The 14,686-nt window shown below is 37.4% G+C and overlaps 1 protein-coding gene across 4 annotated transcripts in view; it reads right to left on the bottom strand.

Annotated features, from left to right (window-relative positions):
• The window catches only part of L3MBTL4 (L3MBTL histone methyl-lysine binding protein 4), a 437,886-nt gene that overhangs the window by 343,834 nt on the left and 79,366 nt on the right, over nucleotides 1–14,686 (bottom strand). For all 4 annotated transcript variants that reach the window (XM_004742737.3, XM_045065387.1, XM_004742736.2 and 1 more), the window contains exons 2-3: nucleotides 12,658–12,738; nucleotides 12,172–12,274 (exon numbers count right to left, since the gene is read on the bottom strand). In XM_004742737.3, coding sequence (XP_004742794.1) covers nucleotides 12,172–12,243 — 72 coding nt within the window. In that variant the 5' untranslated portion in view covers nucleotides 12,244–12,274; nucleotides 12,658–12,738. The remainder of the gene's footprint in view (nucleotides 1–12,171; nucleotides 12,275–12,657; nucleotides 12,739–14,686) is intronic.

The raw sequence follows: 14,686 nt of genomic DNA, 5'->3' as shown, positions 1-14,686 counted from the left end.
TGATAAATTAGGAAGATTAGTCTTTTGTCTACATTAATAGATGCCTTATTCTTTTTTTCCCAGTTTGTCATTTGTCTTTTTAACTTTTTTATGATATTTTTAAATATGCAGAGATTTTTGTTGTTTAAGAACGGAAATTACCAAACTTTTCTTTCATGGCTTCTAGATTTGAATAAAAGTTAGAAAATCCTTTTCTACTCTCAAATTATAAAAAGCTTCTACTTTGTTTTTCTATTACATTTACAATTTCCCACATTTGAATCTTTGATAAATCTGAATATATTCACACAATAATGTGAAGTAAGCACCCAGTATCTTCACCAGGTGGCCATTCATCTGTCCCAACATGTGTATACTATATACTAAACTCCCATGTGCATTTGCTCCTACTTCTGGTGTTTCTCTTCTGGTTTTCTGGCTTATCTTTTCAGTTAGCAGTGACACACTGCTTTAATACGACAACCTTGTGTTTTAATAGGATTCCTTAAAATATTTAGTGTTTCACACACAGTGAGTGAGTTCTCTTCTGTTCAGTGTTAGAGTCAGGCATCTGAGGGTCCAATCCCCAGTCACCTTACTAGTGGTGCAATGCTAAGCAAGTGATTTCATTTCTGGGACCCTGTTTTTTAGTCTGTGATTTGGAGAAATCATAGCCTCTTTACTGAACTGAGATCCACGGAGAAAGCCGTATTGCAGCACATGGCACATGGTGGACTCCCCACGGTAGCTGTCAAGTGTTCTGTTAGATTTCAAACTGCCAAGAATATATCCAGACTTCATAAAAATTAAGTTAGCCTACCTATTCCTGTTGACCGACTGAAGAAACATTATCTCAAAAGAACAGAATCTCTGATGAAAGAATACTGAGGGGAGAGTAAAGAATCTCAAAACCCTCACGAAATTAATTACCTATTTAAAAAACACTTATCAAGGGTGCCTGGGTGGTTCAGATGATTAAGCATCTGCCTTTGGCTGAGGTCATGATCATAGGGTCCTGGGATTGAGTCCCACATTGGGCTCCCAGCTCTCCCTCTATTCCTTCATTCTGCTTCTCTGCTTGTGCTCTCTCCCTCTCTTTCTCTCAAATAAATAAATAAAATACTTAAAAATTATAATAATAAATAAATAAATAACATTTTTTTAAAGATTTTATTTATTTATTTGACAGAGATCACAAGTAGGCAGAAAGGCAGGCGGCGGGGGTGGGGGGAGCAGGCTCCCCGCTGAGCAGAGAGCCCGACACAGGGCTCAATCCCAGGACCCTGGGATCACGACCTGAGCTGAAGGCAGAGGCCTTAACCCACTGAGCCACCCAGGCGCCCCAATAAATAACATTTTTGAGCCATTATTATATAACAGGAACCACGGTGGATTTGGGGCACAAATGAAACACAACGTCCAGTGTTTGTACACGGATAGGTGTTTACCACTGAATGGCTAATGGAGGAAAGAATAAAGACTTAAATGTATTCAGCTGTCTCCCACTCCTTAACACATTCTCACCTCCTCTGTGACAACCCTGCACTGGCACATTCTCCCTGCACCACTCTGACCTCACCTATGTCTCCCTGCCTTCCTGCACCTTGTATGCAACCATCCCTGCTGCTCTCCAGAGCTTCCCTCCTGCCCACCTCTGTCCTGTTCACTCTGACTCACAGATAAGATGGCCAATGGATCCACATCTCTCTCCACCAGGTTTGAAAGTGCAGATCCAAAGTCCCTTGACTGCATTTTAACAGATGGCTCCACCTTAGGTGACTAAGGCAGAAGGATCTCCCGCTGGCCTTGAAAGAGCTAGATACCATGCTGTGAAAGGGCCTGTAACAAGGAACTACAGTGTCTCTTTGGAGCCAAGACCGGCCCTTGTTCAACACCCAGCAGAAAGCAGAAACCTCAGTCCTATAACCACAAGGAACAGAATTCTGTCGACAACCACATGAGATTGGAAAGATGCCACTGAGTACACCCCCCATCCCCAAAAAGATCTCAGCCAGGCCAACACTTTGTTTTTGCCCTTTGAGACCCTAAGCAGAAAATTCATTTGAGTCATGCCTGGGTGTCTGGCCTAGAGAAAATGTGACATAATAATAACTAGCTCTTTCAAGCCACTAAGTTGGGTGTAATTTGTTAAGCAGCAATAGAAAACTAATACATGCCTACTTATCCTTTAGGAGTCAACTTGGGGTGGGCTGCCTGGGTGGCTCAGTGGGTTAAGCCTCTGCCTTCAGCTCAGGTCATGATCTCAGGGTCCTGAGATCAAGTCCCGCATCGGGCTCTCTGCTAGGCAGGGAGCCTGCTTCTTCCTCCCCACCCGCCTGGTTGCCTCTCTGCCTACTTGTAATCTCTCTCTGTCAAATAAATAAAATCTTAAAAAAAAAAAAAATGGAGTCAACTCGGGGAGATTTCTTTTCTCCTACTTCCTCCTCCCCTCTCCACCCATGAAAATTAGGTAACCTACTTACACCTGGAAATATCATATACAAATCTCTATTATTGGGCTTATCACATTGTACTACCATCATCTGTCTTATTGGTCTCACCTGCTTTGATGAGCTTACTGAAAGCAGACAGTATCTTAACCATCTCTCATCCCCAAAACAAACTTGGCACCTAATGTAGCTCAACAAATATTTGCTGAATGATGGCATGAATTCAAGTACTTTTCTACCCTGCTGATTTCACACCCAAAAGTATCAGGGATATCTTTATGCAATTAAAATAATAGAACCTGATAAAACTATAATCCCGAGCTTCTCAAAATTTAACATGCATATGAGTCACCTGGGTATCTTATTAAAAGGCAGGCCTTGATTCCATAGATCTGGGTTAGGGCCTGAGATTACCAGTTTCTGACAAGCCTCTGCTGATGCCACTCCTGAAGGGCTATGGACCACAGCATGAGCCCCACAGCACCATTTACCAGGCAGGGTGTGGAAACAGAAAAGCCATAACCCAATCCAATCTAATCCTGTTCCACTGCATGTAAAATGATGAACTGAATCGGTCTAATTTTCTAAGGCAGCTCTTTACCCCAATTTCATCCCTTTTTACCCACTCAATACACAGGAAATTTACATAATTCAAAACAACACCAGTCTTTTCTCATGAAAGTTCTACTGCAAAAACTGAAAATGGTAACAAGAAATAGTATTCAAGAGTTGATTATGTGAGCACAACAGTTACTGAAGCATTTTTATAATCACTGTATCATTCAAATATAAAAAGAAATATATAATATGCTGCCTGTCACTCCGTTTGTAGATTAGGATGTTTGGTTCACACTTCTTTATTTGCTATTGAAATTCTGCCTAGATAGAAGAATCATATTCCTCTGAAAAATAATGTTACCTCTCACTTTGGAATTAAATTATCCAAGCTCCTTATGTCCGTATGTTTTTTGGATGAATCAAGGTTATAGATACGTAGACATACACCTGAAAGATCACAATTTTGTATTTAAGAATAAATTTATGTTTCTCTTAAGATACACTGACCTCACTTTTTGGACAATTTTGTAAATAAAAGAGTACTTAATATCATACCTTAGAACAGTAAAAATGCTGAATTTGGGATAATGCCAAATCCCAACCCCACCCACAAAAGTATATAATCATGAACAAATGATATATATTATCTGGACCTAATTTCTCTTGTCTATAAAATAAAGGGATTGGGGTGCCTGGGTGGCTCAATGGGTTAAGCCTCTGCCTTTGGCTCAGGTCATGATCTCAGGGTCCTGGGACCGAGCTCTGCATCACGCTCCCTGCTCAGCAGGGAGGCTGCTTCCCCTTCTCTGCCTGCTTACTTGTGATTTCTCTCTCTCTCTGTCAAAGAAATAAATAAAATCTTTAAAAAAATAAATAAAATAAAATAAAATAAAAGGATTAGACTAAATGTTCTCCAAAGCTCCTGCTAGTTTTAACATTCTTTGCTTCTATCTGAGCTAATTAATTATTCCATAAAGGTAATAAATCCACAATGCTATTAATGAATAGAGAGTTAATTAAAAAAAAAAGAAAGGTAAAATGAGCACTTTTCTTTATCTTCTCAGAACACTTAAGAAAATCAGTATGAATTGAGAAAAATAAAACCATTACTGTGATTTCTCAGGTTTCAAACTTCAGTTCTGAAAACTGAAAATAAAGCATTAGGGGGAAAAAAAACACTCTGAAAAGGGAGAGAGAGTGGTTCAAGGAACACAAAATAAGTCTTTGCTACAGTACATTTCCATTAGCCAACCTAAAATGCATCATTTGGAAGAGAGGATTATAAGGTGGTAAAATAACCAAGCCCTCATGTTCTGTTACCTCCTGATGGACCTGGATGCATCATGTACTTTTACTACAAATTACAGTGATTTTTCTAATTAATCAGTGACTATATTTCCCTATCTACAAATTCCAATCAAGGAAGCGAAACAAAGGATTTTCACCCACTGATCTGTGATTAGCAATTTCAAGTCCTAACTTTGGAGCTACCATATACTGCCCTTTCCTCTCTCACCCTCAGACCAGTCCCTGGGGCACAGGACAGCTATCCAGCCACCACTGCTTCTCTTCCATAGGAACAGATGATGACAGCTATTGGTTTCATGGACTATGGAAACCACTGAAATCTCCAGTAATAAACTAGCATTTGAATTTCACTTGTCAAGTTCACTTTTCATATTCTCTTTGTCTCTGATCCAATGTGCATGACAAACTAAGACAAATGAAATTAACCTTCAGATTAAAAAATAGTAATAGTAAAACAGGAAAGGATTACTTTCTTTTGCTCTCCTGGAATTCAGATGCACACAGACAGAAGGAAATGATCTCATTTTATTCAAATATTCAATAATATAATCTCTGAAAGAAATCTCTCTCTAGTATTTGTATTCATCATGTTCTTTATTTTTTAGTATTTTATAATGCTGTTACATTTTGGAGGCTTGTGGGTGGGGGAATTAATTCTTAGAGATAGCCAACAACTTGCCTGGATCATGTCTTTGAAATGCAAACCAACCAACCCTGAACCCATTCCCCACTCACTGCTACTTATCGAGTTCCTGCAGTCTGGGAGGCTATCTTCCAGCCCTAAATCATCCCAGGGCCAGGTACCGGACAATCAGAGAACATTCCCCAAGCCCAAAACTACAAAAATTATTAAAACCAGCCAATCCTAAGCCTCCTTAGTTTCCTGACCCTCCTCATCCATTCATTCCTATTAAAAAACACAATAAAGGGGGTGCCTGGGTGGCTCAGTTGTTAAGCATCTGCCTTCCCCTCAAGTCATGATCCCAGCATCCTGGGATCTAGATTGCATTGGGCACCCTACTTGGCAGCAAGCCTATTTCTCCCTCTCCCACTTCCCCTGCTTGTGTTCATGCTCTTGTTCTCTGTCAAATAAATGAATAAAACCTTAAACACACACATACACACAAAATAAAGACTCTTGCCCATGTTTTCCCCTCCTTCTTTCTGTCCCTGAACATACTAGGGCTTCCTGGGACAGTGCTGCACAGTGTGCTGTGCTCCCCGCTTGGGAAATGTGAGTAGCAAACTAATTTTCAGAAATCACCTATAGATCTGTTAGCCTCACTCTACCTGAATAAAAACAAAATTCCAGATATATTTTAAAAGAGTATCAGCTAAGACTTCCACAAAAAAAAAAAAAAAGAGAGAGAGAGAGAGAGAGAGAAGATCCCCTTTCTATGTTTCCCCCATATATAAATGAATTCTACTGGCTGATGTAAACTGGTATAGCAGTCAAGTGTAGGGCAGCAAAATGATAAAAAAAAAAAAATTAGGTACTACTCAAGATTAAGAAACTAATACAACCCTACCCTAAATATTTTCTCAATATCTATTTGAGTATATTATAAAAAATTTCATTACACTATGCCTAAGTCAAAGCCAACCATGGCTCCTTCCTCTAGTATATCAAGGTCGGCAGACACAATATCAAGCACAAATTCCTCTGCTCTGCCGTCAAGACTCTCTAAGCTTAGCCACTCACGTCCATTTGAGTCATCTTTCTATTTCATTACATACCAAATTTCAGACTCACTGAAAGGGAAAGACCCTTAAGATATTTTAATCTAAGACTTTTGTTCTATAAACAAAGAAAATGAGCCCCAGCCTGATGAAGGACTTGTCCTTGATCATAGAGCTAATTACCTCCAGAGCCAAAGACTAAAATCCAAATACTCTGACTCCTGGCCTAACACTCTTTCTACAAAACTGCCAATAGCAACATCTGCTCAGTCAGACAAGTCATTATACTCTCGTCATTTATTACATATATCATATTTGCTTCCAACCCCATACCTTTGGTCATGCTGCTTCCTTGGCTCAGATGATCCTTCCTTTGACCCTTCAACTTCCTTATCTCTCAAGGTTAGTTGCCTAGAGCACCCAGATATTAAAATACAAAGAAGTTGTATTCTTTCATATTGCATTTTACCAGGTTGGATTTATTTTACCAGGTTGGATTTATGAACCATTTGTTACAACAGCATTAAATATGCATTAGATAAATTTTATTTGTTAAATACATTAAATAAAACATTAAATACAGATGTCTTAGATTCTCATCCTTCAAAGCCGAGACTTAGGCCTCAATGCCTCTACCTTTCTCTGAAGGCTGAATGCACCTAGGAGCACTCGTGTGCATAAGCAGTTAGTTGTCGCACATTGCCCTGTATTTGTTAGTTCTTTTCTATTCAACAATAATAAGTTCATTTTTCAGATTTATTCAGATCCTTTAGAGATAGATGTCTCCTATTTCTATTTATCAAAGTTTAGAGTTCACTAATCAGATATAGATGCCTAGATTTTAAGAGGTACAGAGGAAGAGAAAGAATGGAAACCAATATTTACGCAGTATCAGATATTTTACACACACAATTATTTTATTCTTCTAGAGTTAAATAAAATTTCCTTTTTCATTTAGGAAACTTACATTTTTATGTAGGAAATCTGAAATTTTACAGTCAACACATGGTTTGGGGTCTTATGACCAGAACATTCACATGCACACCAAACACTTTAGAAATCACTTTGGAAAAAAAATGCTTGTTTCCTCAATTATCATGTACCTACACTTTTCCAGTCAATTCTAACGGTGGTGAGTGGGAAAAAGACAACAAAGGACACCTGTCTTCATGCTGGATACACGGAGAAGCATGACATGTTAAGGAATCTACCAGACCCAGGGCAATGCCCCTCTTCAAGCCTGCGGTAGCACCATGGGCCAGCCCATAAATGAAACTCATCCACATGACAGATCTCAGTAAATAAAGGCATCAGACATGCAATAATAAAACCTAAGCAAAAAAAGCACTCGTGCAGATGGCATAAGAGAGGGTATACCCTGGGATGACCTCAGAAGATGATATAAAAGCCTTATCAAGATGTTAAATGCATGTAGTATAACAAGTCTACTGATAAGATTTTATCCATGAATCAACTATAAAAGCCTATGAAAACATGTGAATAGAACATTTGGTTTCAACACAGCAGAGAACAACAAAAACTAAAAATTCCCTAAATGTTTAGGGAAGGGTACTGTTTAATGGATTATGGTACATTCACAGAGTGGGATGCTAAGCACCACTGAAAACAGTGACATGTTCTGCATGCGTTCCAAGACATACATGCTTAAGTGCAAAAAATAAATAAATAAATAAATAAATAAGATATGGACCAGGAAGTATAATATGAGCCCTTTTGGGATACATGTATGCATGTAGTAGGTATTATGAATGTATTTGTATGTATTTGTGCATAAGGGGTTTGGGTTTTTTAGCTTCCTATTTTTCTTTTGATTCCTATACAGATAGATGAGAAAATACAAACGGGGTCACACCTTTAAATAAAGATTTGTGAGGGGTTCCGGGGGGGGGCTTAATCAACTTAATCCAACTCTTGATTTTGGCTCAGTTCATGACCTCAGGGTCCTGAAAGTGAGTCCTGAGTCAGGCTCTGCACTAGGCATGAAGCCTGCATAAGATTCTCTCTCTCCTTCTTCTGCTCCTCCCTTGCTCTTTTTCTCCTTATCTTAAAAAAGAAAATTGGGGGGTTTAGCATGTGTATCAGTGGATACAGTAGAGAATTTATTTCTGATTTCCATACTATTTGTACTATTTTTTTAAACTATGTGCCTGCATATTGAAAAATATAAAGGAATGTTTTTTTAATTTCTGTGAAGAAATAGAAACTTTTAGTATAAGAAGACATTCATTGGCAGATACTATTATCAGCATCTGTAAATTACTAGATATTGAAGATATGAAATTACTACCTCAAAAGCAGATGTTTATTTTTTAAAATTTTTAAAAGATTTTATTTATTTATTTGACAGAGGGACACAGTAAGAGAGGGAACACAAGCAGGGGGAGTGGGAGAGGGAGAAGCAGGTCCTGAACAGGGAGTACAATTCAGGGCTCCATCCCAGACCCAGATCAGGATCTGAGCCGAAGACAGCCACTTAATGACTGAGCCACCCAGGTGCCCCAAAAGCAGATGTTTAGAAAGTACCCAACTGTTCATTAGTTTTATGTTTAATGTGCTTAATCTAGCAATGTTATTTTGCTTAGTTGATGGGAAATGTCACTTGTAAAATTATATGGGTTACAAAGAATGTAAAGTATGTTAGTGATAATTCAAGCAAATTTCAAACATGATTTTCATAATCAAATTCAAGCATGATTGAACCCCTTTCTCTCTACCATGAATGCAGCCACAGATGTAAATCAGTTTATTATATTAAACTATTAAATTTAACTTATTAAAGTGGACACTTTAACTTGCAACAAGCCCCTAGCTCACAGTATAGTGTGGAATTCATCCTAAATGCACATCTTTTTTATTATCCCATGTGAACATTCTTAAAAATAATTGTATGCTCCAAGCACCTCAAAACTCAAGTCGGTAATATGGTCCTTTGAAATATCATTATCTTAGTATGATCAAAGAAGCCCACTTGCCTGGAGATACCATTAAACACCAGGAACATCATTCAACAGATATTTTTGGAAATCCAGCCACGTAAGGCACCACACTCAAACAGCTCCTATGTAAGTGTTGAGCACTTGTGGGGTTCAAAAATGGGGAAATCCCAACATGGAAAGGAAATAATAGTAAAGTTACCGGCATCAAGTTAGAAACCAAGTTCAGCTTCAAGAGAAGACTAGGATTTGTGATGATACAGAAAAGACAGAAGTCTGAATACTCATGTTGTAGAGCAAGATAACGGAAGTGCTGAGAATGGACAGTAATAATTTTAGCAGCTTGACAGAAAATGATACTGAGAAAAAATAGCAAATGTGTTTAGACAGGAGAGGCAGTCTCCAATATTAAACACAAAACTGTAAGAATTATGAAGCCTATCTTCATTAGTCATTACTGAATGACTCTAGGACAATTAGTAGGGAATATAGGCCTAACTGTCTCTCAGACAGTGGTTCTCAAACATGGGAGCGTACCACTATCACCAGGAGGCCTTATAAAATACAAACTGCTGAGCCTCACTTGACATATCTGATCCAAGAGGTCTGGAGTAAAGCCCAAGAAATTGCATTTCTAACAAACCTCCAAGTGATGCCCATGCTGTTGTTCTAGAGAACCACTATCCAAGAACAACTGTGAACATATTTAGTAACTTGTATCCTCAGAAGGCATGACACAACAAACCAAAAATGCTGAGAAAAACATCATCGTCACATAAGTTGAGACAGGCTCAGGTCTTTCTAAGTCTGGTCCAAGGAATCCCTTTGAAGTGAGCTCTCTGGGGTACACTGAGAGTGACTAACTCTCAAAGAACTGAGATGAAGCCAATCAGGACCTCAAGGGGACTGGATCCCAGCCCCACATTAACCATCTCACCTCCCAGTGAGGCTGATCTGAAGGAAGCAGTTCTGTGACTAGACACAGACATACAGTTAACATCCAAAAACCAACTGTGGACAAGATCATCACTTGGCATGTCTTATTTAATGCTGGGAGTTCATTAAACCATACCTAACCTGACATCAAACCAAAGAGTGTATGACACCATGTCACTTCGCCAGCTGCAATATGTAAATGCATAACCACAAACCACTTGAAGACCCCAAAACCCAGACCAATACATGGTAAGAGCCTATGAGAGGTCACTAATGAGAATGTTCTAATGCCCCACTATCACCAAAACCGTCACTATGGATGTATCCTGGTCACTTCTGCCACCTTGAAATGTGTAGGAATACAAAAAGTTGCCACAGGGAAAGAGCATAAGTTACTAAAAGCAAGATGTATTATACCCTCTAGCTGTCAAGATGTCACTGTGAGGTATTTTTTAGATGGGATTTATACTCAAATAGTAGACTCTGAGTAAAACACATTATCTTCCATCATGTGGAAGGGCCTCATCTAATCAGCTGAAGGCCTTAATAGAAAAAAAGTCTGACCTCTCTAAAGAGGGAATTTTGCCTCCAGAATGCCTCTGGACTCAAGGTTGCAACATTAACTCTATTCTGGGTCTTCAGCCTCCCAACCTCCCCTGTAGATTTCAGACCTGTCAGCTCTCACTATTGTATGAATCAATTCCTTCGAGTAAATCTTTCTATATACTGTACACATATACATCTAATTCAACATTATCAAGTAGGGACAAAGATTGTCAACAGGGATGTGACAGGACAGTCAACTACTAGGGTTCTTTCTCTGGAGAACCCTAACAAACACAACACCCTCCAGTCCACAGTCTCTGTCCCTCACTTGATAATGATCAGTTACCTCCATTGTTACAAAGAAAATTCCCTTTGGGACGTGTGGGTGGCTCAGTCAGTTAAATGTCCGACTCTTGGTTTCAGCTCAGGTCATTATCTCAGGGTTGTGAGATTGAGCCCTGTGTCAGGCTCCACAGTGAGCATGGAGTCTACTTGAGGATTCTCTCCCCCACTCTCTCCCCCTACTTCACTCACATATGCATGTGTGTTCTCGACTCTCAAATAAGTAAATCTTTAAAAAGGAAAGAAGGATGGAAGGGAGGGAGGGAGGAAGGGAGGGAGGGGAAGAAGGTCTCTAAAATTCCCACTAAAATGTACCATGACTAATATTTGGATTTTCCTCCTGGTATTTTCCTACACATACATATGTATAGTTTTATCTCTAATTCAAAAAGTAACACATGTTAATGGTAAAGTATATGAATAGAAAAGATAACATACGGGTGCCTGGGTGGCTTGGTGGGTTGGGCCTCTGCCTTTAGCTTGTGTCGTGATCTCGGGGTCCTGGAATCAAGCCCTACGTCAGGCTCTCTGCTTGGTGGGGAGCCTGCTTCCCCCTCTCTCTCTGCCTACCTCTCTGCCTACTTGTGATCTCTCTCTGGCAAATAAATAAATAAACTCTTAAAAAAAAGAAAAGAAAAGACAATGTAAAAAGCACCTGTATCCAATCATCTAGTAATAACTACTCAATGTTTTAGTCCGTCTCCAAGACAAATTAAAGCTCCTCCTTAAATAACTATTAGATAACTGACTGGGGGGAAGTATTTTTTTCTTTTTATCTTTTATATTTTTTTAGATTATTCATCAAATAATCACCCTCAGTTGGAGAAATATCCTTTTCTAATAAGACATAAATTATTTGTGCTATATTTGGTGGGAAATTAAAAGAAAAGAGTTAACAAATTTTATTTGATAAAATATTAAGTATCAAAGCATTTATTGTGAAAGTTAAATCCTGTAAGTATTTTTCACAGAGATAATTATCTTATCATAGCCATGCACTGTGTTTGTAAATACCAGCATAAAATCTTGGACAGCACAGGCCAGTCACAGAATATCTTAAGATGTAACTGTATGAATTACCATATCTTATGAGATATACATAGTAAAATATTTTTTCTTTTCTGCAATATGTTATATTTAAAATACATGTAAATGTGTTCAAAGGATATGCATTAAAATGTTTTAAAATTTTTTTAAAAAGTTCTCTTTTTACTTTAAAATGAATTATTACCCTTTAAAATGTTGTCAGGCTTTAATGACATTTATATTCTATACCTCTGTATATAAAACTCAACCAGAAGCAGACAGCTCCTACTTATTGAAAAAACAGCCTCTGCTGTGATTACACAAACTATACAATTACACTGTAAATTTCCACAGTGAGCACAAACTAAGGGCCCAGGAACTTGACATCTTACCAAGCATCCATCCTGATTCAAATGCTCTTTGGAATCCATACTAAGCTTCCTCTTTCTGTTGGGCTGTTTCATTGCCACTTGAGCACTTCTTAGCAGTGTTTTTCTGCAAAATGGTGCCACATAAAAAAAAGTTTAGGAGTTTTGCCCCTTTAGAATAACAAAAACAAACCCAAATAATGCTTTCATTAAACTTCTAACTGGTTGCCATAAATACACTGAAAAATGAGCTGACATAAGATTTCACTGTTGCTCTTATAGATCCCACTAAAATAATAAGTTAATGGGGAAAAGAGATGAGTTTTCTACTTCATCTAGAATTTGTATCTTAAAGAAAATAGATACTATTTTTTTGGTCTACCTAGCACAATATTTTTGGCTGTTTTGTGCAGTTTTGGGGAGGCAGTTGTTTTTATTTTTGTTTTCTTTTTTGCTTAATTTAACTAATTCAGGTTCACTGCAATCTACCTACTCAGATTCCATACTCACATGGTCTGACTGTCCACAAGTGCCAAGGCAAAAGTATTCTTGGTGAGAGGGCTTTTGTCATACAAGGAATAGCATAGAAATCTGGAACAGAGAAAATTAAAAAAAAATATGAATCCAATTTACCATGACCATTCTTCAGTATGCTAATAAACAGTAGTGGACTAGTAACAAAATTAAATCAGTAATCAAAAACCTTCCAACAAACAAAAGTCTAGGACCAGATGAATTCACAGGTAAATTCTACTACACATGTAAAGAGGAGTTAATAACTATCTCTCTCAAACTATCCCCCCCCCCAAAAAATAAGAGGAAGGAATTCTTCCAAATTCATGATATGAGGCCAGTATTACCCTTAAACCAAACTAGACAAAGGTACCACAAGAAAGAAAATTACAGGCCATTATCCTTGATAAATACAGATGTAAAATCTTCAAAAAATATTAACAAACTGAATCCAACAATACATCAAAAGGATCATTCACCCTGATTAAGTGGAATTTATTCCAGAGATGCAAGAATGGTTCAATATCTGCAAGTTAATCATGACACACCACATTATTAAAACAAAGAATAAAAATCATGTGATCATCTCAAAAGATGCAGGAAAAGCGTCTGACAAAATTCAATATTCATTCATGATAAAAACTCTCAACGAACAGAATTTAAAGAGAATATACCTCAACATAATAAAGGTCATATATGACAAAACCACAGCTTATATCATACTCAATAGTGAAAAGCTAAAAGCTTTTCCTCTAAGATCAGGAACAAGACAAGGATGTCCACTTTTACCACTTTTATTCAATATATTGTTAAGTCATAGCCACAGCAATCAGTCAAGAAAAAGAAATAGAAGGCATCCAAATTGGTGAGGAAGAAGTAAAACTTCCACTGTTTGCAGATGACATGATACTATATACAGCTGGCCCTCAAATAACACAAGTTTGAACTACACAGGTTCACTTACATAAATACAGTAAAATACAATAAATGCATTTTCTCCTCTTTATGGAATTTTCCTAATAACACTTTCTTTTCTCTAGTTTACTTTATTGTATAAAGACAACATATAGTACATATAATATACACAACATGGATTACTTAACTGTTTATGTTATCAGTAAGTCTTCCGTTCACCAGTAGGATCTTAGTAGTTAAGGTTTTGGGGGTTTGAAAGTTTATATACAAATTTCCACTACACTGGAATTGGTGCCCCCACATTGTTCAAGGGACAACTATAGAGAAAACCCTAAAGACTCAAAAAAACTGTTAGAATTAATAATTGATTCACTAAAGTCACAGGATACAACATTTCTATACACCATAAAAAAAAAGTCAAAGAAAGAAATTACAAAAACAATCCCATTTACAAGTGCATCAAAAATAATAAAATACCTTGGAAAATATCTAACCAAGAAACTGAAAGACCTGTGTCCTAAAAAATATAAGATACTGATGAAAAAAAACTAAAGATAAAACAAATACAAGCTCAAGGATTGGAAAAATCAATATTGTTAAAATGTCGAATCTGCCCAAAGTAATCTACAAATTCCCTGCAATCCTTATCAAAACACCAATGGTATTTTTCCACACAATTAGGACAAATAATCCTAAAATTTATTTGAAACCACAAAAGACCCTGAATAACTAAAGCAATCTTGAAAAAGAAGGACAAAGCTGGAGGTATCACAATCTCAGATTTGAAAGTATATTATAAAGTTATAGTAACCAAAACAATATGCTACTGAATAAATCAGATACACAGATCAACAGAATAGAATAGAGAACCCAGAAATGAGCCCAAACATACATGGTCAGTTAATGTATGACAAAGGAGATAAGAATATAATACAACGGTAGAAGAACAATCTCTTCAAAAATTGTATTGAGAAAATTGGAACAGCTACATGAAAAAGAATAAAGAATGAAAATGGATCACTTTCATGCATTATACACAATAAATCAACTCAAAATAGATTAAAGTCCTAAATGTAAGACTTGAAATTATAGAATTCCTAAAAGAAAGTGT

Source organism: Mustela putorius, unplaced genomic scaffold, assembly GCF_011764305.1.
Source record: "Mustela putorius furo isolate JIRA1106 unplaced genomic scaffold, ASM1176430v1.1 tig00003858_pilon_pilon_pilon, whole genome shotgun sequence".
Taxonomy (NCBI): domain Eukaryota; kingdom Metazoa; phylum Chordata; class Mammalia; order Carnivora; family Mustelidae; genus Mustela; species Mustela putorius.
Note: the sequence above shows the minus strand (reverse complement) of the source record. Positions and strands in the feature narration are given on the sequence as shown.